The sequence below is a fragment of the Sinocyclocheilus rhinocerous genome, unplaced genomic scaffold, assembly GCF_001515625.1.
Source record: "Sinocyclocheilus rhinocerous isolate Xijiao unplaced genomic scaffold, SAMN03320098_v1.1 scaffold549, whole genome shotgun sequence".
Classification (NCBI taxonomy): Eukaryota; Metazoa; Chordata; class Actinopteri; order Cypriniformes; family Cyprinidae; genus Sinocyclocheilus; species Sinocyclocheilus rhinocerous.
Genome location: NW_015664999.1, coordinates 161,730 through 189,492, shown reverse-complemented (window position 1 = coordinate 189,492; position 27,763 = coordinate 161,730). Strand labels below are relative to the sequence as shown.

At 40.0% G+C, this 27,763-nt stretch overlaps 3 protein-coding genes across 11 annotated transcripts in view; all 3 read left to right on the top strand.

The window, feature by feature from the left end:
• The first annotated feature begins 768 nt into the window (after positions 1–768).
• LOC107730736 (ras-related protein R-Ras-like) lies at positions 769–10,546 on the top strand. 3 transcript variants are annotated; one of them, XR_001638713.1, is made up of 8 exons: positions 769–1,097; positions 1,384–1,477; positions 1,691–1,778; positions 2,051–2,153; positions 3,093–3,201; positions 4,465–4,583; positions 4,665–4,840; positions 10,532–10,546. XR_001638713.1 is itself a non-coding variant. In XM_016541643.1 (7 exons), exons 2-7 carry the CDS (start codon positions 1,391–1,393, stop codon positions 4,750–4,752), a joined length of 594 nt encoding a protein of 197 aa, XP_016397129.1. In that variant the 5' UTR covers positions 769–1,066; positions 1,384–1,390; the 3' UTR covers positions 4,753–5,090. The 3 variants fall into 3 exon arrangements, 2 of the variants coding, with proteins under 2 accessions (XP_016397129.1, XP_016397128.1); XM_016541643.1 differs by lacking the exon at positions 10,532–10,546 and having other exon boundaries at positions 769–1,066; positions 4,665–5,090; XM_016541642.1 differs by lacking the exon at positions 10,532–10,546 and having other exon boundaries at positions 4,665–5,090.
• Positions 6,801–10,200, top strand: LOC107730734 (transmembrane gamma-carboxyglutamic acid protein 2-like). 7 transcript variants are annotated; one of them, XM_016541636.1, is made up of 9 exons: positions 6,881–7,166; positions 7,342–7,401; positions 7,523–7,621; positions 8,099–8,188; positions 8,624–8,787; positions 8,897–8,930; positions 9,454–9,583; positions 9,663–9,803; positions 9,926–10,200. In XM_016541636.1, the coding sequence occupies exons 2-9, from the start codon at positions 7,371–7,373 to the stop codon at positions 9,966–9,968; spliced, it is 732 nt and encodes a 243-aa protein (XP_016397122.1). In that variant the 5' UTR covers positions 6,881–7,166; positions 7,342–7,370; the 3' UTR covers positions 9,969–10,200. The 7 variants fall into 7 exon arrangements, with proteins under 7 accessions (XP_016397127.1, XP_016397124.1, XP_016397122.1 ...); XM_016541640.1 differs by lacking the exon at positions 7,342–7,401 and having other exon boundaries at positions 6,881–7,164; XM_016541637.1 differs by lacking the exon at positions 7,342–7,401 and having other exon boundaries at positions 6,881–7,326; positions 7,539–7,621.
• Positions 10,547–11,087: 541 nt separating the features above from the next.
• The window catches only part of LOC107730729 (proline-rich protein 12-like), a 25,326-nt gene continuing 8,650 nt past the window's right edge, over positions 11,088–27,763 (top strand). Inside the window, exons 1-8 of the mRNA XM_016541624.1 lie at positions 11,088–11,390; positions 17,850–18,004; positions 18,248–18,409; positions 18,548–23,007; positions 23,167–23,385; positions 24,321–24,395; positions 24,957–25,752; positions 25,842–26,071. Of these exons, the coding sequence (XP_016397110.1) occupies positions 11,308–11,390; positions 17,850–18,004; positions 18,248–18,409; positions 18,548–23,007; positions 23,167–23,385; positions 24,321–24,395; positions 24,957–25,752; positions 25,842–26,071 (6,180 nt within the window). The 5' untranslated portion in view covers positions 11,088–11,307. The remainder of the gene's footprint in view (positions 11,391–17,849; positions 18,005–18,247; positions 18,410–18,547; positions 23,008–23,166; positions 23,386–24,320; positions 24,396–24,956; positions 25,753–25,841; positions 26,072–27,763) is intronic.

The following is a 27,763-nucleotide window of genomic DNA, read 5'->3' as shown; positions in this document are numbered from 1 at the left end:
CACAAAAGAATATACAGAAATAACGTATGCAAATATACATACTTAGTATAGTACTAGGAAGGAAAATTACCGATTGAAGAGTTCAGATGCAAAAGCCTCTATAGAAATAAGTGCAGTCTGAAATTTTCTTCTAAAATTAGCATTTTTATCAGGTTCCTATGTTTAGATTCAGTAATTTTACTTTAATGGCAATGTATAGGTCCTTTTCTATACCATTAAAGTGAAAGAATAACTGAACATAAATATAGGAGCCTGATAAAAATTGTCATTTTAGATGAAAATTTAGATGGCACTTAGAGGCTTTTGCATCTGAACTCTTCAATTATAAAATAAATAAGATACAAAACATTACATCTGGCCAAACGTCTCATTTCATATGCCGAAAGTTTGGCCACAAAATATTTTATTACATATTATAGTATTATTCATGTTTTGCCCTTTTATTTTTTTAAATCTTGTTTATAAGTTAAAAAACGAACAATGAATGCTGAATGAACGCTCTATGTAAACATCTACTTTAACGCAGACAAACCAGGCCCTGCCTTGGCCAAATATGGGAAAGACCACGCTCGAATTACGCATTTTGCATAGCCTGCCTCATATTGCGGAAATGCAAGCGTAGTAACAGCAGAATCGTTCATCGAATCATGTGCATCAGCCAATTAGAACTCGCCGAGGCTCACCGATAACGAAATCATGCGTTCGATGAGAAAAAACAACGACGAAAGCCACGCCCATTTCAGGCGTACGTATGATACACACTCAGAGACGAAAGAAGTTGCCCCTGGTCATGAAAAAAAGCTATCGGAAGCAAGAGCGAGTCCAGAAATCACCAAGAAAAATCCAGAGGGCGGACATCCTGGAATTTGCTTTTTATCTCCCTAAGAAAGATGGTTGTATCGCTTGTAAAAGGGGAGAATTTGTAGGCTAAATCTTGCGGATATAGTTCATTAAAGTTGTCAGAGTATTCGCGGGTTGGCAGTGGACTAACGTTAAGTTGTCTGACTTTCGAGTCGCTAACTTGCCACCAGAAGGCTAATTTACCCAAGGCGGCTGCGGAAGAAAGGTAATCGGCGATCATTGTCCAGACCAGCACGGTATTTGTTTTATTTCCTATTTAGAATTATCGCTATATTAATGCTATTGTTCTGTACAGATTGAACCATGGAGATTGGATTATGATACATACTCGCCCAAAATCTGTAACTTTGTAGTCTTCTGTAGAGGTTTATCAACGATGCCAGGCCTTGTACGGTCTTAAATCTTTATGCTCGATGGAGCAACATTATTCCATTTAAAACCATTTTAGTCGAGTAAGAAGACGTGATTAGTTTTTGTTTGTTTGTTTGTTTTTGTGTATAACCAAATGTTTCATATTTGCAGGAGTAGGATGATGTCAACTGAAGAAAGATATAAGTTGGTGGTCGTGGGCGGTGGAGGTGTGGGGAAAAGCGCCCTCACCATTCAGTTCATTCAGGTAAGTGCATTTTTTAGGAATTTAATATAAAATATAGATGTATTTATGGCGTATTATTGGGCAAATGCGCTGTGGTAAGTATTACTGTGGGTGTGTTGCAAGAGTTGTGTGAAGTTCAGAGTGCAGTGGGCTTTCCTTTGCATGTTCCTTCATGTTAAAGCCCTTGTTGAGGAGTTGGTGAACAACCAAAATAATTTCTGTTTTCTTTCACAGTCGTACTTTGTGTCGGACTATGACCCAACCATTGAAGACTCGTACACTAAAATATGCACTGTGGATGGAAAGGAGACACGATTAGACAGTAAGTTGGAATGTGTTTTTATAGGAAGGATTGAGTGTTAAAAAGCTCCACAGGTTCCCTCAGAAGGGAGATTTTGGTCAGAGTTGCATCAGTATGATTCATTACTGACTACGGGTTCCTGCCCAGGTTTTGTTTTGACTTGCTGTCAGTACGACATCATGCCAGCTGTGCTTAAAGCAAGGTTTAAAGCAAAAAAATTTTGTGTGGATGAGCTCATCTTGCATATTCCCCTCTATTCATTTGTGTTATTGTGTCGTTCACCTATTCATTAGTCCTCGACACAGCAGGACAAGAAGAGTTTGGAGCGATGAGAGAGCAGTACATGCGCTCCGGAGAGGGTTTCTTACTGGTGTTTGCTCTTAATGACAGTGGCAGGTAGGTGTTTTCCAGAGTGTGTTTGTGTCTGTGTGTGCGAGAGGAAGGGGAATAGATAGTTCCTAACCTTTCTGTGTGACGAGAACAGAGAGTGTGTATGTGGCTGTGTTTGTTTTAAAAAAAGAAAACCACAGAATGTGTTTGTGATGAGAATAAGAGTGCAGACTATGAGTGCTCATGTTTTCAGATGAACCTCAACAGATGAACTGAGCCTATTTGAATGGCGAGTAGAAATGTAGAGGTTTCTTACAGATTTGAATTAGACTATATTTTCCAGATTTTCCATGCAAATATTTGTACAGTTGTAAACTGCAATCAATCTGTCTGTTAAGAAGATTTTTTAATATATAGGTTTTTTTTTCTTCAGTGAAATTCTTTATTTTCAGTTTAGTTTTAGTTAGTTTTCTGTTTCATTGTTCGTTTACATTTTTTTGTTGTTGTTTTTAGTTTTTTGTGTGTGTGTGTGTGTGTTTGTATTTTAGGACTGAAATAATGTGTTAACTGGTCAATTAAAAAATATATATTTAATGCTGTTAAAATTCATAGCACAGTCTAGTGACATTTTTATGTTTAATTAAAAAGTTTTAGAATATAGCATGTTATCAAACCTTAAACTAGAACTGATTTGTTTAAATTTAATTTGACATTTGTTTTAGTTTTAGTTTTTGAATCATCAGTTTTCCTAGTTGTTTTTCATTATCTAGTATTTTTTATTTCAGTTCAGGAAAATATTTCAATATTTCATGTAATTTTTGTTAGCAGTTAAAACACTCATAAAATAAATGTTTAATATTTGTCTATTGCAAATTAAATTTACAGGCTACTATCCAAGATGTTAAATTATAATGACATTCTATGAACTCTGTATTATTTTGTATTACTTTTGTCTTCGTTGAGCAAAAACTTGTCATTCTATTGAACACTTTCTATCTGTTTCAGTTATGATGAAATTCAGAAATTTCACACTCAGATATTGCGGGTGAAGGATCGAGATGATTTTCCTATGGTTCTTGTTGGCAACAAATCAGATCTTGACCAGCTGAGAGTGGTAACGTGTTACACAAATGATTGAAGTTTTAATTAAAAACCCTAAATAGGCTGCCAATTCATATGAATATATTGTTCAAATAGATCTCAAGAGATGAGGCCATGTCATTTGCCCGATTAATGACAGTGGCAGGTAGGTGTTTTCCAGAGTGTGTTTGTGTCTGTGTGTGCGAGAGGAAGGGGAATAGATAGTTCCTAACCTTTCTGTGTGACGAGAACAGAGAGTGTGTATGTGGCTGTGTTTGTTTTAAAAAAAGAAAACCACAGAATGTGTTTGTGATGAGAATAAGAGTGCAGACTATGAGTGCTCATGTTTTCAGATGAACCTCAACAGATGAACTGAGCCTATTTGAATGGCGAGTAGAAATGTAGAGGTTTCTTACAGATTTGAATTAGACTATATTTTCCAGATTTTCCATGCAAATATTTGTACAGTTGTAAACTGCAATCAATTATTCTGTTAAGAAGATTTTTTAATATATAGGTTTTTTTTTCTTCAGTGAAATTCTTTATTTTCAGTTTAGTTTTAGTTAGTTTTCTGTTTCATTGTTCGTTTACATTTTTTTGTTGTTGTTTTTAGTTTTTTGTGTGTGTGTGTGTGTGTTTGTATTTTAGGACTGAAATAATGTGTTAACTGGTCAATTAAAAAATATATATTTAATGCTGTTAAAATTCATAGCACAGTCTAGTGACATTTTTATGTTTAATTAAAAAGTTTTAGAATATAGCATGTTATCAAACCTTAAACTAGAACTGATTTGTTTAAATTTAATTTGACATTTGTTTTAGTTTTAGTTTTTGAATCATCAGTTTTCCTAGTTGTTTTTCATTATCTAGTATTTTTTATTTCAGTTCAGGAAAATATTTCAATATTTCATGTAATTTTTGTTAGCAGTTAAAACACTCATAAAATAAATGTTTAATATTTGTCTATTGCAAATTAAATTTACAGGCTACTATCCAAGATGTTAAATTATAATGACATTCTATGAACTCTGTATTATTTTGTATTACTTTTGTCTTCGTTGAGCAAAAACTTGTCATTCTATTGAACACTTTCTATCTGTTTCAGTTATGATGAAATTCAGAAATTTCACACTCAGATATTGCGGGTGAAGGATCGAGATGATTTTCCTATGGTTCTTGTTGGCAACAAATCAGATCTTGACCAGCTGAGAGTGGTAACGTGTTACACAAATGATTGAAGTTTTAATTAAAAACCCTAAATAGGCTGCCAATTCATATGAATATATTGTTCAAATAGATCTCAAGAGATGAGGCCATGTCATTTGCCCGAGAAAACAGGATCCACTATATGGAATCGTCAGCTAAGAACCGCCACAATGTGGATGAAGCCTTCATGGAGGTTGTGCGAGCAATAAGGTATTTGGAATAGAGGAGCACTCTTATGAGATTGACAGTGTAGTGCATTTGTGATAAACTTGCATTACCGTCTTTCTTCAGGAAGTTTCAGGAGACAGAAAGTCCACCGCTCCCCGCTAATCACGCGAGGAAGCAGAAGAGTGGTGGCTGTCCCTGCACCCTGCTCTGACTGCCCCTCTGCACTGTTGCCTAGGAGACCGAAGCCCTCACTCTCACGCTTGGTGCCTTATATGTCTACACAGTGTGTGTGTGTGTGTGTATGACACTGTATGCATCAGTGTTTTATTGGCTTTTACAGTATGTATGAATTGGTTTTCAAGAAGAAACTAGACTATAAAATAAGAGCGAACCGTGAATCTGTTGGAAAGAGGGAGTTCTTGTTTCATCCACATGTTTTATTTAGTGCCTTGTAAAATCATGCTCTTGATTTTAGATTCAAGCACAGTATTTGTTTATTTCCACCACAGTATGAGGTCGCAGACTGATTGTGTGCCACAAAAGAGATTTGTATTTTTTTTTGTTTACCACTGAGGTGGTGAACAGTAGCAACAATGCATATTTAAACAACCACATAAGCAATCATAGGCTGTGCTGACAGAACTTCTGATGGTTCTTATGCCATCTGTATGTCATATATTGGGTTACTGACTCAAAAAGATAAGTCGGAAAGTATTTTATTGGCCTAGAGCTCTGTTCAGCCTGTCTTCTCTTGGGAGATTCATTTAGTCAGTGAAACTGCACTGAAATGGCTGCTTTAGTCTATAGTCTATACCAGAGATCCTCAAATCTGGCCCACGGGATCCACTTTCCTGCACAGTTTAGCTCTAACCCTAATCAAACACACCTGAGCAAGCTAATCAATGTCTTCAGGATCATTAGAAAATCACAGGTAGGTGAGTTTGATCAGGGTTGGAGCTAAACTCTGCAGCGCATTGGCCCTCCAGGGCAAGATTTGAGGAACCCTGGTCTATACCTTGCTTCCCATCAGTGGCAAAAAATATATTCAGCCAGCTTGTTTTCATTTATCTCTTCCTGGTAAAGCAATGTGGAATGACTAAGACCTGATGTGATTTTAATAACTGAGTATTTTTAGTGTAGACAGTAGTGTCGAAACAATGGGTCCAGTATCTGAAATGCTAATATTCTTACAAACCAAAGGCTATAATGTACATGTTTGCACACCTAGCTTTGTCATCGTGAATAGTTTTCTAATGTAGTTTAACACTAAAAATGGACAAATTGTGTGGTTTTATTGTGGGATTATTTTGATCTGTTTCTTTTTAGTTTTGATTTGATGTGTTTTTGAAGGTACTTCTATTTGTGCATATATGCAGAATAAGGCAGTCTGTCTCCAGGTTCACATGCTATTGTGACATGCTTGTGATTGTTGCACCTTCATTCGTAGACCGTGATGAAAAAGCAATACAGAGGAATTGCCAAATAAATGTACTAACAAAGCATGGTATTAATCAGTGTTGTAAGGGAATGAGTCACTCTGTAAATAGGTAGAAGGCCTAGTTTAGGGTGAGAAAAAACAAGACTAGGTGCTTTTCCTTTTCACACTATAGCAGTTCTTATGGTATACTCGTCTCTACAGGGAGTTGCTACACAGCCTTTAATAAAGGGACATGGATTTTTTTTTTTTCAAACTGTGGCAAAGTCTGTTGTAGATCAGGTTTGTCAGCCACAAATAAGAACAAAGCACTATTTAATTTGCATTGTTAACAGAATTACACAATATGGTAACAGGATGATTCTCATTCTTATTTCAATATAATTTCATGTCTTAAGTCCGATTATTTCAGTTTTTTTTATTTAAGCTATGTTTTTGCTGGCTCTGAAGAAATATCAGACACCATTTATCTTCCAGTTTTGTATCTAAATCTAACAATATTCTTTTGTACACAATTAAAATATGTCTTTAAACCGTTTCATGTAAGAATTTATGGATGACTGATTTATTGGGTGAATAATTTTTAAAGTATTCAAAACGGTTTTCACACATACCGTTGTTGGATTTGGCTTCAGATGCTGAGGAATGAGGAAATAAAGATTAAAGTAATAACATTTATTTATAAACTTTATTCATTACGAATGAATAAAGTATAAATAAATTAATGCTTTGTATTTTTTTCCTACTGACTATTTAGCTTCATATAAATTGTATTCATCTCTATTTGTAATTAACACTCTCTATTCTTATTGGCCCATAACAATCAGATAAGAGTCTAGAACTACCCTGCGTATTACAAGCAATTGTTGCTAAATGATTCCCACATGTGAGGTGAGGAAAAATGTAATCGCTGGGAAGGAATCAAACCGCAGTGCGAGATTCTGAATTCACTGAAGAAACATCAGCATGATGTCGTTTCCTCACAGAATTTGAGTGTAGTGGTAACGCACGTTTTAACGCGATAATATAAGACAAATATCACGTCTATAGGACTGACTTTCGTAACTTCATTAAAAGCTGTTGTCAGGTCGGCTCTTGCTAAGAAGAAAAGGGGTCCAATTTATAACTATCTTTGAAAAGGAAGGCTGATCCAATCAAGGCGCCTGTTGAAACCGGAAGCTGTTGAAGGTACACGGGGAGCGTTGTTTGTTTGTTTTAAATGACAGATGATGAATGACATTTTTGAATATTAAACTGCGATATATATATATATATAGCACTGAAACTTACTAGTACTAATGATTTTTCGTCATGGAGGCGATTAGCACCTTTGTTTATTGAGATGTCCAGGTAAGTCACCGAAACTCCGTCACATCCCACTGCCACTCCTACAAATGCTCACGGCTGTGAACTGTTGTCAAACTGGTATGTCTCGTACGCGATGTTATAATGTAGCTGTGAATGAGAACACAGTCGATTTATGTAAGAATTTCAATTAAAAGCATCGAATATGTGAATACCTTGTATTCGTACTTTTTATCCATAGCCATAATAATTTACAGCACCAAGGCAGGAAATCCCTGGAGAAATCTGAAAGTATTTTTCATCCAAAGTTTCCTTGTTCGGAGCACAAAAGAGTGTCAAGGTAAGCAGGCGGTGACCAATGTCGTTTTTCTTTAGACGCAGGTGCAGTAGTTTTGCTTTCTTTCTGCTGTCGTGCGTTTTGTGGTGCAGCTTGTTTTCAAAATGAATGGGCAGATATGCACTATTACTCTATTTACTTAAAAATACAAAAATAAATATTCAGTCATTCCCTCATGTTGCAACAATGTTGTCAATGTGTGTTTGATCTAAGTTGCAGTGTTGAAAATAAGATATTAAACTGATATTTTATGTAGCCTATATGTAGGCCTATAACTCTTTTTCTTAATATATAAAGATTAATGTTTGATTTTGATTAAGTGCAATGACCGATAGAGGACGACATTGTAAAAGCATTTTCCTTCTAATTCTGGAGAATATTTTTGTGACGGATTCTTTAGAGTTATATATTTCCTCCATATGGATTTATCAAAATATAGCCTGTTAATCTTTGTAATATTATTAATATTGTTTTGAACAGGTACAATGCTGGGGTTTCCAGCGATAGGTTTCAGCTTGCTTTTCCTGCTGCATCTTGTTTGGGGCAGAGTGATCTACAATGGAAATGATGGTAATAATGAAAAGCTGAACACTTTTTAATAGCCAGTGTTTGAAATTCTTTGGGTTTATCTTCTATTGTTGCTAATAAGTTAGTATTATGGTGTGTTTTTTGGTTGGTCTACCTCCCTATGCAACTCATTATGCTCAAATCAAAGACTTAGACCTTTGCACAATCTCACATTGGCCAATCACTTACATTGGCCTTTAGGTGTATTGTAAACGTTGGTACGTTTCATACCTTTAATGCAACATAATTAATTTGTTTGTTTTATTAATTAATTTTGTTAATTCTTTGCATTTTTAACTGTCTTTATCGTTAGCTGCCATTTCATTACATTCCTATATACTGCGCTGTTCTTTCTGTTTGTAAAAAGACACGATTTAATGTATGTTTGTGGTGTATAGCTGATTCTCATTATGATTCATATTCTCTTGTGTTCCTCAGTGTTCCTAGAAGAGAAGTCAGCAGGTTCGTTTCTCTCCCGTAAACTGTTGTATAACAGTTGGGATTTTGAGGTAGTGGTGCCTGACGATCTACAGAGAGAATGCATAGAGGAAATATGCTCATATGAAGAGGCCAGAGAGGTGTTTGAAGATGACCGAAAGACGGTGAGAAAGAAAGAAAAAAAAGAATATACAAGAAAATGTGAACACAACAGAAGCCTGTTATAGCCATGTTTATGTATACTTACTTGGTGCTATTTATTTTTTCCAACAGGCCGATTTTTGGAAAACCTATGTCAGCAGTCACGGTAAGGTTGTTCTTTTTCATTAAAGTTTCATTTGATATTTTGTAGATATAGTTGAAGATATGGACATCAAACATTTGGATTAAATTGTCAAATAAAACTGACAACGTAATGCCTCATAGCACTGAAGCAAGCAGCCTTCACTCTTAAAAATAAAGGTTCTTTATTTGCATCTATGGTTCCATGAAGAAACTTTAACATCCATGGAAACTTTCCATTCCACAAAAGGTTCTTTATAGTGGAAAAATGTTCTTTTTAGATTTTTAAAATCTTTTATGAACTGTTCACAGAAATGTTTTCTGGGGAACCAAAAATGGTGGTTCTATAGCTCTGCTTTTGGAACCTTTATTTTTAAGAGTGTTGTCTAGCTGTCATCATAGTATAAGCAAATGCAAACTACAAATATTCTTAGTGGCCAGTATTTTCAATGTTTTATCCAAAAAGGAAAAATGAGATCACTAAATAAACAATTAAAATGTGTATTTGTTGAGAATGATGAACTGATTTTTTTTTTTTTTTCCTGCAGAATCTTTGCCCCCAGTGGATGTGTCTGCTTTGGTAGCTGGCATTGTGGCTATTGTAATAACAGCGATTATAGCCACTGTGTTGGGCATTTATTGCTACAAGAACAGGGGCAAAAATTCAAGAGGGGGCAGGTAAATGCATGTCATCATGACCACAGCAACATGCCTTTTATGCAGCAAAATCACACTAATGGATTCTGCATCTTCACAGCGTTCCTGTGCGTATGGGTGTGGATGGGCAGCCACTACCTGAATCTGTGCCCTTGTCTAACAGGGCTCCAGGTCTCCCCTCATACAATGAGGCTCTGACCCACAGTGGCCAGCATGATGCACCTCCACCGCCATACTCTGGGTAAGAGCTCTGAACGGCTTGTTTGTATATCGTATACATAAGCGATGCAGTGCCTGCTGGAAAATTATTTTGCGCTGCATGTTCAAAATGTGTTTTAAAATATGCATCTTTGCTCTTTACAGGGGAAGTCCATCTGAGCCACCTCAAACTCGAGATGAGGAATGACAAAGACATGTTGTTGTTGTTGTTTTTTAAATGGGGGGAGGGGAGAGGTGATACAGGGTTTTACTAGTGAAAAAGTGTAGCTTCAGTCACTAAGTGGGTAATTTATTATACTAAGGCTACATGTTCCGCAGTACCCTATTTTATTCTTTAGAATTATTTTGCTACTATCATCATGGAACATAGTGTCAGTGTGAATACTGTCAATATTTTCATAAATCAGGTTTGCTAGTTTTTTTTTTTTAAAGAGTTTTATTAAATGTACTGTAATTGTCATTATTAATAAAATAAAATGTAGACAAACTTGAATTTGATTTGCTAATTCGACTGTGTGAAGCAACAGCGCGCGTGACGCTTAAATCGATTCCAGTATTTGCCATTAGTCGCTGTTGTCACTCATCGTCGCCTGTCTTTCACAGGATCAGTGCGCACCGCCACAGACCGTACTAGTGAAAGCGTCCGATACTCAGCTGTGCCTCTGTGCCGTAACAAGGCGGCAGTACGCACGAGACTTCCACAGACTGCGTATGTGTGAGAGTGTGACAAGCGATTCGGCAGAGGGGGAGGCGTGTGTGTGTGTGCGCCTGTTAGTCCACTCATAAAAAATGGCGTCGTCTTGGCTAGATACCTGAAAATAGCGATTTTAAATCCCGGGCGTTGTAGCGTTTATGTAAGGCATTGAAGCATTACACTAGCCCCTTGTATTATTCTTATAAACTTTAAGGATTTAAATTAACCTAGGCACAACAAGCCACTTTGTTTCTGACGAGGAGGTACCATCCCGTGTATATCCATAATGTAAATATTTGGGGCGCAACAGCTGAAAAAACGCGCGCTCGGTTTACTATTTATAGAGACCTAGTATCTCACCTTTTTATGGCAATGCAGTACGCGAACAACTGAGGAAATGGGGTACAATCAAGCACGTGTCGTACGTCTCGGGTGTAACAAGCAATGGCATCAGAATTCGACATGTAGAGCATCAGCCGCGTTACTGTTTCTGCTAGGAAGGACAATAGGCATCGAGATATATAAGAGGGCAAAAGAGGGGAGGGGAGGAAGAAACCGGATTTTTTGTGGTGACGGTGGTTGGTGTACTTCACCCCCCCACTCCCCTCCCCTCTGTATCCTCCATCTCCCCCTCCTCCTTCTCCTCCCTCCATTCCTCTCCCCCTCTGTGCTGGTCCTATTCTTGAGGACTTGCTTGTGAAACGGGAGAGATAAACAGACACTGAACGCAGAGGAAAGGACACGGGGAGAGATAGTTTGTTAGAATTTAGGAAATACCTCCCTCCCCTTCCCCCTGTCTATCTCTCCATCTTCATCCGTTGTCTCTTCTTTAATGGATAGAAATTATCCTGGCACAGGATTCGGTGATCTGGGCGCTGGAACGGGATGGAGTTACGAGAGATCGGCGAAGGCAAGGTAAGGCGCCCGTGCAAGTTCACTTCCATGCGCTGGATGCATAAATATGCTTAGCTGGCTGTAACAATGCCCACGGACGGACGGACGCAGTGCAATGCAATGCATGTTCCCACTCTCGCTCGCAGTGCTGTTCATTCACTTCCATGCATTATATTGCCGCTGGCTCCACGTACAGCCATCAGTATTGTCATTTCTGAGGGAGGAGGGGGTGTCTTGAAAATGCAAGGAATGCGATTGAGAGTTACTGCGTGATACGGAAGGTAGACAGACCGAAAAGGGGGAGAGGGGCGAAAAGAGGGGGGATGGGATGATGTTGCTAGCTAGCTTGCTAGCGTATTATCAAAAATGAAAAATCAAACCTTCTGCCTTGGAGGCGCACCAAACCGGACATTGCATGCAGTACTTAAATACACGCTAATTCGGCGTAGTGAGTAATGCGTGGCACAAAATGCACGTTGACAAAGCGTTATTTTGGAGGCTACCAATTACAAGCAATCACATATATTTGGGGATGAAATGGTCGATAGCTTCTGTATGCTGCTTATCTCTGTAGCTAACGCGTATTTGTCTGTAAAATCAACCCCAGGTTTTTTTTCTCGAAATATAAATTTTGTGTTTAAAAAATGCTATATTTATTTGAACGTTAAAAGACAAAATGCAGAGGTGAAGTTCCTTTAGTCAACATGTATTCAGTTGAACGTCACAACACTGGCTGTATATTAAACGCTTAATGAACAACCTCTGCTACTAATTCATAGCATGCTTACTACCGTCAGACTTCACAAAATTAAAAAAATATATATAACCCAAACTTTGTATAGGCTATCGTTACTCTCTAACGGAGAAATACCATATCTGTTGTTGAGGATACTGTCTTTTACTAGTCACTTGGCAAATTGCCAAATTGTGTGTAGTGTTCCTCAGTGAAATTACAGCGTGACCGAGACGTGCACACTGTAAACATAAACGTAAGACGCACTGCAAACGTATTTGCAGTTTACCAGCAGAAAAGGGGACTAATAAACACTTAATGCAATTTTTTTTTTTAAATATCCACAGCGATTTGGAGGAAATTGTTGAATAATAAAATGACCTTTATTGATATGCTTGATTTTACATTGACTAGCCATTAAATCTCTGCAGGAAAAATGAGGCTTGCTCAAAAAAGGGCTGATACGTTTAGGAATTGTTGCATTGTAATATTAAAATATTGTTTGATATTCTGTTGCTACCTGAAAGCGGGACTATTACAGTGTCGTGCTCTGCGTTAGATACGTGTTCCACTGTTTTCGCGGCCTACTTACAGTTCAAAGGCGCCCTGCCACGTTATCCGTCGCCGTGACAACCAAATCAATCTTAGTAGCTTACAGAGCGCGCATGCAATCATTCTTGTGTCTCGCTAGGGCTGATACGTTTAGGAATTGTTGCATTGTAATATTAAAATATTGTTTGATATTCTGTTGCTACCTGAAAGCGGGACTATTACAGTGTCGTGCTCTGCGTTAGATACGTGTTCCACTGTTTTCGCGGCCTACTTACAGTTCAAAGGCGCCCGGCTATGTACGTTATCCGTCGCCGTGACAACCAAATCAATCTTAGTAGCTTACAGAGCGCGCATGCAATCATTCTTGTGTCTCGCGTTGCATGTCTGGAGTCAGTCGTACACTTGGGTGCACACCTACAGCATACTATAACCTATTGTTATATGGGAACGGGAAGCGAAATGTTAAGACATTTGAATTATTTATGATAATTTAGGTGTATTATGCGATATGGTGGAATCTGTGCAACTATTCGTTGTATTTGCAGACTTTTCACTTTAAAAATTTTTTTAAATCTTGTAGGTTGTATTTCATTTTTATTTACACGGATGCAAACAGGTTCTGGTGCCTATTTGTTGTCTGTGTCATAATGTGTCAAGAAGTCTCATCATTTGTGCATTGTAACATTTGGAGTGTCTCCTTTTTTTCTTACATGACAGGACAACAATAGTGCTATTCTTTTAAGCAGTCATCCCTAGATATGTGGAAACCCCTAGGTGTATGTATGAGGAATTCTATTCAGACTACTAAAAAAAGGATCACAAATGCTGTGTGTGGTTTTTCTAACACGTAACATTCCCCCAATATTCTGTGAGACTGCATCCCAGCATCTCTCTGGTTGACTCTTGGTCTTTAGCAAGTCTGAAGAGGAATTGTTCTATTTTCTGTCGGAATCTTTAATATTGTGTTTCTGACTCGAGAGCATCTCTGTAGACTCGGGCAGATTGATAGAATCCAGAAATAATGAGGAGTTCAGGCTTATGATGATGGACAAGCTTCAGTGCTGCTGATGCAGAGACTGAAAAGCATCCGCCGAATAAAATCAAATTAAATGCTTTTGTATTGAATCTTCTCTCTTTTGTTTTTCCAAAAATTGCTTCTGGTTTTGAATGAATACTAGATAGTGGGACTGCTGCTTTGGGTCATTGGAAGCATAGCCATTATGCAATGATGAAACACCATCAAGTGTTAAATTAGCATAAAATGAAACAAAATGACATTGGGGTCTGAGTAGGACACCACATTCGGCAATATTGGTTCTTATATTAAGAAATGTTGTTGCATGTGTTAATATTAAATGAGAATAGACATATATATATATATATATATATGATAGCACTGTTGCTTAGCAAGACTCCTGCACACTACATATTGGTTATGAAGACGACAAATGTGTACTCCATGATGGCAAGGTTCACCAGGCCCTCTGTCCTTCTTAGGGCAGCGTACATCCACCACACACCTCTGCATGGTTCTAATGGAGATTAATGGCCATGACTGAGTTCCCCATCAGGCTGTAAACATTTTGCACCTGTTGGGGAACTGTGTTGAATTACTGCCTATGTAATTAGGAGCAGTTTTGTACAGTGGATTCGATCAAGCTTTCTAATATAACCCTTCCCTTTGTTTTTTTTTCCGCTTTTTTCACATTTCACCTTTTCACCTGTCATTCTTTTTCACTCCATTGTCAAATTATGCTTAATCAGCTCAAGAACAGACACAATGGCAGGAGCTGAGAGGTTTAGCAGGATGAATTGATTGACTGAAGGTGCGAGACAGCATGATGGAATAAAAGTGAGAGAGGAGAGACAGAGGAAGACATTATTGGATGTAAAATGTTTGTAGTGTGATCCAAATGTGTATATACATCTATATAAATTTTTTTAATATATTAAATTAAATTGAGTCACTCGATTTTTACTGTAGTATCAATTAAATATAATATTAAAACATAGAAAATGTGTTTGTGGGTCACTAATCAAATAAGCTAATTTGTGACATTGGCAGTGGGAACTGTATGAAGATTTCCTTCATTATGATAACATACATGACTGTCAACTTTTGCTCAGTCCTGCTTTTTTTTTTTTTTTTTTAAAGTCGTCATGAAACAGAAACCATCTTCTCTTCCCTATTGTGACATTTATATCCAAGTGAAATGGCTTCTCGAATGAGAAAAATGTAATTGATTGGATTGTTGGTCATTGTCGTTTGTTAATTGCTGCCATCTCAGGTGAGTGACAGGTTGCAGGAGGGAGGAATTATTGTCCAGCCCTCACACCGGTGCACACGTGATCAGAGAAGAGATGCTGTTGTGAGGGGGAGGGTAAGGAAAAGTTCATGTTTATGATTAAAGATTATGAGTGCACATTAATTTTAAAAAGATGTGCACGGATAAATCATTTATAATAAACACTGCAATATTCCATAGAAAAATAATAAGCAAATAAGAAATTCTACATGTAACTTCTCACTCATTGTTATGTTGATGTTATAGCCTAATTTGTAATAAAAGAATATTTAATTAAAAGCAAAATAGACCCACTAAGTTGTCTCATACTTTTGAACCCCACTGTTTGTACGATGTCCTTCAGTTTACTTAATTCTTGAGAAGTTCAGCATCTATTCCCTGATCGTCTCTGAGCTGCCTCTTTGGGATTAAGAGCCAATTACTGTCTAATTCCCATCAAACCTCACATTACCTGGAAGTGAAACTGCTTCCTTTGGTTGCACAGAATAATTATTTCATGTACATGAATACTCGCATTTGAAGAGAGAGTACTGATGCTATGATGCATTAATTATTTAAGATAAGACATTCAGTTGCAGGAGAAACATCTGCTTGTCAGGGTTCCTCATATGTATTTAATATATTTTTTAAATGATTATTCATATCCAGTTCATAACTTGATGCTATTTCTAACGTTTTCTTTCAAAGTCCTTTTCAATGTGTCACTTTTGCATGGTACTGTGTCTCTAATAGTTTATAAAGCAGTGAGTCAGCTTATCTACAATGCTTGCCTTGTTCTGCGTAACCTGAAACGATTCCACTAAAGAATCATTATCAAACAGAAGCAGCAATGTATCAAAACATCATAAGGGTACTTTTGTCATGGCACTGTATATTATGTATTATGCCAGAGGTACAATCAGTGAAGCAGTTGGCAGCTGGGATGTGCGCTCTCGCTCATGCATTTAAATGTTTAACCCAGTTCATTAGAGCCTTTATCCAGTTAATTACGCGAGTCTTGTGCCTCCAAATGAGGGTGTTTTTAAAAGAGATGGACATGCTCCCAGATGGAACCCCCTCAGGATGGACATCAGTTGTCTTTGTCACATTTATTAGGGTCTTTTGGGAGACATGTATTCTAGTGACTATATTGAACCCAGGAGTCTATTTAATGGAGAATGACAATATAAATCTATTCTTGCATCCTGTCAGGAAGTATGTAATGAGAGGCTGTGCTTATATATTGTACAGATTTATTTAGGTAATTCTTTGAATACTACACTCGAAGATGTAGGTTTGAATAAGGTAAAGAATAAATAAGGTAAGAATACATTTATTTGATGGGTTTTAAAATAGATTTTCTGGTCCACTCCACTGCTTCTGTTGAATGACACCCACCCCCTCACCACGCGCTCACTCAGTATGTGGTGTCTGTGGCTTCCCACTCTGGTCTCAGAGTGAGAGGGATCTAGACTAACTGAGCTGTTCTCACACTAAGAGCCTGTTGAGGATGGAGGGGAGGGGATTTCCAAGGCAATTCAGTCAGTGTAGAGCTTTTATCAATGAGTGCTCTGTGTCTTACCTCAGCAACATCCTAACCGCCATTGTCAACTGAACTGGCCACTCTCTATGAAAGCGGACAACAGAGACAGTCTGCAAAGACCGCAAAAGGCAGTTGATTGGCTGGCAACAGGCAGAGTGGCCAATCAGAATTCTGGGCTACACTCTGTATCATTGCACATCGGAAAGCATAGCAGTGGTAAATGTGAGACAAGGTACAAAAAAATGAATTAGAAAATGATCTTGTTTTGTCATTCATAAGTTACATATTGATAAGTCAGCATATTTCCCTAATTTATAGATAGAGGAGGCAATATTGAGAATGCTGATAATATATTTGATGTTGTGGTGATTGTTATATATAGTCTGTCAAAATCAGATCCTGCATGCTTTTTGGGAGAAGGACGATGTGGAAGTGAGTAGGCTGATTAAAGAGCTAATCTTTGTGTGTGGCTGTGGTGTGAGAGGGATAATGCCAAGCTGGGTCAACTGATACTCTATACAGGGATTTAGTATGAGCATAGAGACCAACAGACTTTTTCACTGTCTGAACAGAGGGCGAACAATGAAATCCATCCCAATGTCACACGACTGATTTTTGATACAATACAGTGAGTTATTGTTTGATTTAGTCCTCCAAAATTACTTTTAAATGAAGAGAACACAAGTGGTTGATGTTTGAGCAAGTAAAAAAAAACATGGTTGGAAGTCATAGTTGGATTGTACATTAATTGGGCTAATTAGAAAATTAAATAATTAGTGATCATTTAATTAGATATATTAGTAGAATGTAATATTTTTTTCCCTTTGTTTTAAAATTGATCAAAGATACTTTACAAAACACATATTAAATAAACAACAAACAGTGAACCAAAACAATGGTATAATCAAAATTCCTTCCCAGTACTTGTTTTCTCTGCATCATTATATAAATAAATATATATAGTGAAATATTACTGGGAGTTAAGGTGTGTGATTAATAATATATAATTATTGAAAGTTAACAGTAATATTATTTGTTAATTTATTATTATGCAAAATTATGAATATTTATAATGTTTTTATAACCTTAGAATTTCCTTTTATTTAAACATTTTAAATAGATTTTATTCATTTTAAAAAATATATAAAATAGAATGTTTAAGCAGTACTTAACCATTTACAGTGTAAACATTTACTTCTCTTATGTATGTATTATGTGCTGGCCAATTAAAGAATGGGGAGGTTGTGTCAGATGCCCAAATGTCATGTAATGCATAAGAATGTATGCAAACAATTACTCTGTTATTGTGTCTGTTTCTGTACCGTTCCCTCTGTCAGTTACCTCTTTTTTAATCCTCTGTTTTTCAGTTTGGTTTATGGGAGCTCCAGATCCTCCCATCCAGACTCAGAACTCCTCCACCGTCAACCTTATGCCACACCACACCCCCTGCAAGGATATGCAACAAATCATCATCCAGGCACTTCTGGACAAGGTGGAGCATGGGGCACAGGAAGGAGCTTAGGTAAGGTCTACAAAATTATGTAATTAATTACTGGAAAATTACTGATGTTGTTTCATCCAGCTAGTTTGAGTATAATTTTGTGACAGTACATAAAAACGTATTTCTTCAGAAATTGCTTTGATTTAACACTGTACTGACCTCTGCACAGTACTGTATTCATTGTGTACCTTGATGTTGAGATGATAAAAAAAAGACATCCTCTGAGCAGGTGTTAGACTTTGTCTTAATAATCGTCTTTTGCAGGGCTCTCAGGCTTGTTTGATACTGGACTACATCATGCAAGTCCCTCAGGACCAGATGCTTCAGTTATGAACTTGATCTCAGCTTTGGAATCCCGAGGTGCTCAGCCACCCCCCTCTGCCTCTTCCCTTCTCTCCCAATTTCGCACCCCCTCCTGGCAAACTGGTTAGTATTTTGAGTTATTGAATGTAGAATTATCTAATTATAAACACAGAAATATATCATGAAATAAAGATAGAGAATCACCTTATTAACTGCTGAATCATTTTCTTTTTCCTTTCCTTTCCCTCTCTGTTGTTGTAGCAATGCATACTCCAGCCCCTGCAGAGCTATTCATTTCTGGTGCACTACCTGGCTCTAGCTCATTTCCCTCTTCCTCTGCTCTGTCGGCATATCAGCACCCTGCATCCTTCTCAGGGCGCTCCTTCCCTGGAGTGACCCCATCATTATCTCTGCAGGACACGCCTACCTTCAGTCCTACTTCCAACGGTCTCCTGTCACCACATGATCCTTTGCTACACATTAAAACACCCTCCCAGTCAAGTCTTGGCTTTGACCGTCTTCTGTCTTCACAGAGTGGGACTGCTTCATATAGAGGGCCACAAGAGCCCACTAGTGCTCCTCCACCACAAGCATCTGCATCCTCATCAACACGCCATTTACCACCTCAGTTTAACCTGCTGTCCTCACAGCTGCAGGATCAGTCCTCTCAGCTCTACAATTCCTCTGTTTTTTCTTCTGCACCCCCTCAACCGCCACAGTCCCAGGAAAGAGCCATCTCCAGGCAAGACAGTGTGATCAAGCACTACCAGAGACCTTCTCCTGGACAGTCTCAACTATCCTCTTCCACACCTCATCCCCTACAACACTATCTTAGTTGTGGTGCATCAGGATACCAGCAGATACCCCATCATCGGCATGGCTCCTCCATAAACTGTAGTCCACTGGGTGAGCAGAGTCCATCATCTGACCCCAAACCCTCTCCCCGATCAGAGCAGATATATCGGCCTATTATCCAGCCCCCGTACACTTCCTCCTCAGTCTCCTCCTCAGCTGGTTCGGGTGGTGGTATTGGGACAACAGGAAAGAGTTCCAGTTCAAGTAGTGGCTACTCTTCCTCTGGCTCTTCCTCATCTCGAACCCCTCACACTCCTCCTTCAGCTTCTTCCACCTCATCTTCTTCCTCTTCTGCCTCTAATCCTAATGTCTCATCCAGTACCTCCTCTGCACCCTCAAGGCAGCAACCACCACCCCAATCAGCACCGCAACCCCCACCACCTCCACCTCCAACAGTGTCATCCTCTTCTACGCAGCAGCAGCCACCCAAACCTTGCCTGTCTACATATGGCTCTCCAGTTGCTCCTGTCAAGCCAACTGCTGGCCTTCCTGGTCAAACCCCACCACAGCAACAGTCATATTCACCAAGCCAGCCACCCACCTCTCACTTGCCCCAGCCATATGGGGGATTCAGTTCTCCGCAGACTCAGGATCTTGGTTCCAGCCTTGGGGGGACAGGAAAAGCTTATGGTAGTCTTGGAACTGCAGGACGTTCATTTTCAGCTGAGGTGGTCTATGGCTCTGATTCAGGATATGGTTCTTTGCCACCATCTCTTGGAGGGGCAGGAAGTCCCTCACTGGGCTATGGTGGTACAGGACATTCACCTGCCCTAATGGTGTCTGGAGGTGGTACTGGTACAACAAACAGTACCACCGGATCCGGAGCAGGTAGTTCAGGAAGTGTGGGGGGTGGTTCAGGTGGTGGTAGTGCTAGTGTAGCAAGTGGTGGAGGATCATACCACCTGCCAGATTCCAGCCCGTCACCCTCAAGTAATTCTGGAATAATCCGCCCAGGTCTGCACTCCCCTGCCCCAACTCGCCCTGCACAATCACCTGGAGGAAATGGGGGCAACAAGTACCTATCCTCAGTTCTTTCCCCAGCATTTCTGGCTTCTCCACAAGGATATTCAGACACAAGGTTGCCACCCCAGCAATCACAGTCTTATCACACAACGCCACCAAAATCTAAGTCTGATTCTGATATGCTTGGGGTAGAAAGATCTCAAGAGGAGGACGAAGAAGATGAGGATGACTTTTTGATTCAGCACTTATTGCACTCACAGAGTCCAGCACCAAATCCCTCCCAGCATCATTCTCAACAAGCTCAGCAAGTAGCCTCACAACAACCGCAGTCCCAGTCCATTTCCCAGAGTAGAGATGGAGGAAAGTCTCTCTCTGCTTATGAACTAAACAAGGCATCTGAAGAACGTTATCATCTACAGAGTGTCATTCGGACTAATAATACCACCAACAATGTGGCTTCAGTTGCTGCTGGCTCTTGTGGTCCAGGCACAGGTTTAGAGAACCAGTTGGAAATGTCTCTGAAAAAGCAGCAACAGACTAAGTCTGATAGAGTGCTTGCTGGAGCTGGTGCAAATGGTGGCCGAGGTGCAGTTGATTCTTTGTCACATACTCATTCTCATGGTCAACATGACTCCCTTGGTTCAGTGGTCCACTATGGCAGAGGAGACCCTTATAGTCATCAGACACATCAACTTCACCCTCCTCACCCATCACACCCTCAGCATTCACAGCACCCTCATCCCCATTCAATGTCCCACTCACATATAGATCTTAAGAAAGCTCAGGATCCTTCAGAATTACCCTACCTACGTAAGACTCCAGACTCTCAGCAGCAACAGACCCAGTCCTCCCTTGGACTAATGGATTCTCCACCCGACCCGTCTCAGCAAACCTCCCAGGCTCACCTTCTCCAGTCTGTCCTTTCGCATACCACTCGAAACAAGATGGACAACCAACAAACTCCTTCACAGCAACAACAACACTCAATGACTCAACAAGCCATGATTAGACCAACTGGGGGATTAGGTACTAATGGCTCTGGAGGAGTAGACACTCAGCCACAGGCCTCTCAACTTCAACTCCAGCTCCAGTCCCAAACTATGGAGGTCCACTATGGACCTGAGGCTCAGCGAAACCAAAGCCAGTCAAGTCAGAATTCTGTTTCACCACTAGACATGCTAGAGAGATCTCTCTCCAGAACAAATAGTCGAGAAGGGCCAGGCCCAGCTGATAGAGTTGGTGCAGGAGATGGGAGCAGCACTGATCATCACAGACAACAACAACAACATAGGATGTCCTCACACCATCAGTCCCACCACCCTCAACAACCAGCAGCAGAGCTTCATGATTTCTTGTCTGATTCGGATTTGAGCATGTCAACCCCCTCTCATTTGCACCATATGGCCTCACACCATCCACCCCCTCATGCCCACCATCAGCCACAGGCACACTCTCACCATCAGCATCCTCACCAGCACCCTCACCACATGCAACCAACTTCTGGACCTCCACAGCCCCAATCCCAGCTCAGGGAACAAGAGCCACAGCTGGATCAGCTCAAAGAGCATCAATATGACACTGGTAGCCCTGTGGGAAAAACAGCTCAGAACCAGGTTCAGAGCCAAGACCAGCAACAACGGTTCATGCCACTGACATCTATTTGTTTCCCAGATTCACTTCTCCAAGATGAGGATCGTTCCTTTTTTCCAGGTATGGAGGATATGTTCTGCTCTGAGGACTACAAGGCAAGTTGTGCTGGAGGTGGTGGAAGTGCAGGACAAGGGGGTCAGGATGGTGTGCCAGAGGCACGTGGAACAGTACAAGATGGAATGGATGCAGTTAAAGCTACAAGTGGAGGAGGTGCATATGACATGATGAGTCACCATGGTGATCAGGGTTATGGGCAGTATTGTCATAGTTTGTCTGAATCTGGCAATGGTACTATGCACTTAGATCTGGACCCCTTGAAATCCCATGAACTCCCATCCACTGTAAACACAGAACAACTAGGCTTAATTCAGTCTCAGGGCCCAGGCCTTGGGATGGGCAGCACAGGACACATAGTGGACGGAACTGGAAACAAAATGATGGGCTCTGCGGGTGTAGGTAGTGGTCCTGGCACAGGGGGACTCACCTCACCAATCTTTTGTTCCTCTAGACCTAAAAAACTTTTGAAAACAAGCTCTTTTCACCTCCTTAAACAGCGGAAAGAGCCTAATGCCCAATCACAGGCTAAGAAGAACTATGCTCAAGAATATGAATTTGAGGATGATGAGGATAAAGCAGATGTACCAGCTGACATCCGCTTAAACAGCAGACGTCTGCCAGACTTGCTTCCTGATCTTGTTTCTAGTTGCAGAAAGTCTGGAAGTGGTTCAGGAGTTGGCAGTTTAAGCCCTTTGATGGGTGATTTAGATTTCTGCCACCCCTCAGGGTACCAATCCCTTGGACCTCCTCCACAGCTGCTCCCACATGATGGCCCAAAGAAAAGGGGGAGGAAACCCACCAAACCTAAACGTGAGGGTCCACCAAGACCCAGGGGTAGGCCACGTATTCGGCCTCTTCCTGAGCCTCCATATTGCAGGAACATGATGGGACCTGGTGGAGAAAGTAGAAGGGGCCGTGGTCGAGGAAGAGGACGTGGAAGGAAAGATGATCAAATGCTAGAAATGCACAGAGACATGAACAAGGGGCAGAACTACCAACAACAAGCACCTCACCTCCATCATCAACCACAGTTACAACAGCACATGCACCACCATCTACAGCAGCAACAGCAGCACCAACCACAACATATGCATCAACAGCAGCACCTACATGTACAACAACTTCATCAACACCATCAACAACTTGCACAGCATCAGCCTCAGCAACAATACCAGGAACCCATCAAACCAATCAAAGTAAGTAAAAGGTTACGATTTGCACCAATGGAAAGAATTATGTTTGTGGGAATGATGGATCAATGAAACTGTGACAAGTGTAAAAGCATGTATTGATTCAAGAAATACCTTTTATGTAAATACTTAAATATAGTAATTGCTTAATTGTTTTCCTCCCAGATTAAGCTCCCTATTCCTTCCATACCCTCGTCTGACTCCCTACTGAGGACAGACTCCCTGTCTAGTACAGATCCAGTTTTGTCTGATGGTTCAGTAGGTTCTGCACCATCACTTGGTTTGAGCCCAGGGCCCACTACCAGTGTGGACATGAACAGAATTGACATGAACAGAAATGATATGAGCTGTGGTCAGGAAAAGATGAAGCAGAAACCCCAAGAGGTGAGTCTCGGCTTGCAAAAATGTTAACAGAAAATGTTTAAATAACTCCAGATGTTCTATGTAAAATGCAGAGCAAATGCCAATTCTGTGTTTTTGCATTTAAGGAAATTATTTATTGCAATATCTCTATTGCAACAAATATCTCATAATATCTAATATCTCTTTCATAATCTTTAGAAAGATAAATTGGTGTCTTTCAAAAATTAGCATAAAGATACACCATAAAATCAGTTGTGACAACCTCACTTTTTGCAGCCTATGTGTCCAAAAACATAACAAACAATGTGCTAGTTCATATTGGGTCCTTTTGATGTCCTCAAATGACCTGCAGATTTAGAGCAAAGTTTAGTGGAGGAGGTGCGTATAGGTATTTTGTGGAAGACTTGCCAGGCTGTGTTGGCAGCTGTGATAGATTAATTTTACCAAATTAAAATGCTTTGCTAAATTTGTTCTTTTTAGTTAAAACATTTCTTTTCTTTTCTTAAAAAAGTTTTTAGGGTACTTGTAAATTGATTTATCAAGCATATTTATTTATAGTCATTTTTGTTAGCAGTGCACAGCACTGTTAGACAATAGTAGAAGGGATTGGTGGGAAGCAGCATGTGAAATCAGTTGTGATTTATGCAAATGCAAAAGGAATGTCAATTACTGAGCTGCGACCAAGCTCACTATGAGTAGATGATCAACAACCTGAGTAGGATCTTTCCAAATACAGAAAAATCTAGATGATAGATTTCAATAACTCAACAACATTTTACAGCCTTAATCAAGTTATGCCCTCCTCCATATGTTTAAATTGCACTTATGAAATGTCCTCTGTTGCCTCAGCAACAAGTAGCCTCATGAAAGAAGGGTGGAAGAGCCAGGGTGTTTTGTGTAGATATGTGCAATTTCTTTACATGTATGTGCAATGTTTATGATTTATGTATCTGCAGATGTCCTGGGAGGGAGACATAGATGACCAAATGACCCCAGAGGCCTGGGCCACCATGCAGAAGCTTTCTGGCTCAGTAAGACTTCAATTTATTCTTATTCTATATCCATTTTCCAGGTGTAATTCGACAAGAAGACAATAAACCACTCATATTTTGACCAAAAGACACATTACTAAATTATACATAAAATTAATTTTGGATTTCTTTCACAGTTATTTTACTGGGGAAGCATTGTTCTCAGTGTATGCACTTTGCCACTAGAGGGAGCAGAGTACATAGACTAAGATGATTGACAGGCCACCCTGATGACAGTTCTTATGCAATAAAAGAGGGAGAGCGCTGTTGCTAGGGTGGCTGTTGCTAAGGTTACTGATTCATAGTAACCATCATCAACCACCCTGCTGTTTAGTAAGGTGTTTTACCTCCTTCTAGACACACCTAACGTAAGAGAGTGGGACTACAGTGATTATATAATATAAAGATGTTAATCATTGTCATCTATTTGTAAGCTGTTTTCTGGTTGTTCTTTCTTTTTCCTATATTTGCCTTCTGCGTAAACATTTCCATGCTATTTGACACTTATTGCTTGTATTTTGCCATCTGCACCTTTAATTTCTCTGCACCTCTCGCTCACAGATGGAGGAGAAATCTTCAGAGCTGAAGTCGGGTTTTATATCTTCCTTTCTGGATTTTCTGAAAACGGGGAAGAAGCAGGCGGGCACTGATGCTCCACCTGTGGACGGATGCACTTCCACAGATTCCTCTTCAGTAAAGGGAGGCATTCGCCCATTATCTCCACAACCACCGCCTCCTCCACCTCCCCCCTTCGAAGACAACGAGGGTGATGGAAGCCTGGGTCTCAGTAACTGTCCGTCCCCCTGTAAAAGACTTGACGAGGAGCTCAAGAGGAACCTAGAGACCCTGCCGTCATTCTCCTCAGACGAGGAAGACTCTGTCAGTAAGAACCAGGACCTACAGAAGAGCATCTCATCAGCCATTTCTGCCCTCTATGACACACCCCACAGTCTCTCTGCTGTTCCACCTCCTCCTACACCATCACCACCCACTCCGCAGACACTGGACTCTCTTAACACACCCCCGCCACCCCCACAACCTGAATCTGTTCCGCGTGTACACACTGAACCTGAGACAGAAATAAACACGTCACAGGAACTGGATTCGCTCTCACGGCCCAACCTGCAGGAGGCACATGTTCCAGGCAAGGATGAGGAACCGGAAGAACCTGTGCAGGAGGTACATGAAGAAATAAATCAGAAAGAAGACAGACAGACTGAATGTGAGGAGGAAGGAGAGGAGTTGGAAGAAGACAGAAGTGAGAAGGAGGAAGTTGATCAGATAAGGACAGAGGAGCGCAAGCAAGAAGAAGAAGAAGAGCCTGAGTATGAAATGCTGGGTGCTCCCAAGGTTGATGGTGAGTATATTAACATGTCTACAGTCAGATATTAAAATCAATGAAATGTAAATGCTTCCTTCTTTTCTCAACTGTATCCCCTGTTTTAGGATCTCCATCTGAGCCTCCGCCTGCACCCCCTTCTCCCCCATCTCTTTCTCCTTCTCCCCCAACCTCCTCCTCCCCATCTCAGATCACTTCACTGCACCTGGCTAAGAAACAGTCCAACGCGGCCATCGCCGGAGAGAGTGAGGATGATGACAGTGAGAGTGGGGGGGAGGGGATCTTCAGAGAGAGGGATGAATTTGTGGTGCGCACTGAAGATATTGGTACTCTTAAGGTAAAAATCCCTTGCTTTTTTGTTTTTGCAGTTTTCTATGTATACAGTTAATATTTAGATGCTTGCAGGGATTCACCCAAAAATGATAATTCTGTCATCATTACTCACCTGTCATGTCGTTCTAGTCCTGTATGACTCAGTTTCTTCTGTGGAACATAAAAGAAGATAATTTGAAGAATGCTGATAACCAAACAGTTTTGAGTCCCTTTGACTTCTATTGTATGGTCAAACATTGTAATTGAAGTCAATTATCTTCTTTTGCATTACGCATACAAAAGAATGTCATACATGGTACAACATGAGGGAGAGTAAATGATGAAAGAATTGTAATTTTTGGGTGGACTATCCTTTTAATATTTTAATAGTAAAGTTGCAATGAAACGGAAATAGTGACAGATCTTTTCTTCCGTAGTGTGACATACATCCGAGTGAAACAGATTATCAGAAAAGAAAAAAAGTTGGGTGGGGACTTAATTCTGTCTATCGCAGAGCTCTCCAACCCTGCTCCCATACCCCTTTTCCACCAAGGCAGTTTGGGTGCTGGTTCAGAGCCAGAGCCTAGTTTCAAATCGGTTCTTTGTCTTTTGACACCCAAAGCACCAGCTCTGAACCAGGAAAAGTGGTTCGTAAGTAGCACCAACACATTTCTGGTCTAGAAGTAAGAACCGCTTGCGTTAGAGGCTGGGGGCGGGGTGACCGTGACCAACAAGACGAACAGAAACTTTTGACCTCCATTTTTGAAATAGCAGCTAAACACTATTGATGCAATTAATCAAAAACAACTGTGGTCTGTGGAGGAAACTTCTTTCTTGCACTCTGGTCTCGCTTATTAAGTTGGCTTGAAAAAATCAACTTACTGAAATCCTATTTAAACTTCTTCTTCTTCTTCTGAGACCAAATTTTAAAATGTATCTCCTCCTAGACTTTTAAAGCTACAACCACCAAACTCGGGTCAGACCTTCAGACTGGTCTGACTCGGGTTGCTATATCTTTTCTACCTGATCTGGCTTACGGTTTTCATAAACCAGACTATCAAAACCACCTAAAATCTTTCATTGAGGATGTGAAAACTTTTATACAATGAGACGTATGGTGTATTTCAGCTGTCTACTGCCATAGCAAAGCTTAAAAACTCCCTACTGAAAAAAACCGCTAAAACCAGCCTAAGCTGATTGGCTGCTTTGGCTGGTTTTAAAGGGGTTTTGGCAACTTTTTAGCTGGTCAGGCTGGTCTTAGCTGGTCAAGCTGTGAGAACCAAGCTTAAACCAGCTAAGACTAGGCAACCAGCCTAAACTGGTTTTAGCTGGTTTTAAGCTGGTTTTTAACTGGTTTTTAACTCTTTTTTTTTACTGAATCAACTGGTTTTAGCTGGTTTTAAGTGTAAGAAAGAAATATGCAAACAACATGCTAGTAACATGCTAATCATGCTAGCAAAATGCTAGTAACTTGCTAATCAGGCTAGAAACATGTTAGCGACATGCTAGTAACTTGCTAATCATGATAGCATCATGCTAGTCACTTGCTAATCATGCTAATGACATGCTAGTCACTTGCAAGTCATGCTAACAACATGCTATTGACTTGCTAGTCATGCTAACAATATGCTAGTTACTTGCTAATCATGCTAGCAACATGCTAGTCACTTGCTAATCATGCTAGCAACATGATAGTCACTTGCTAATCATGCTAGCA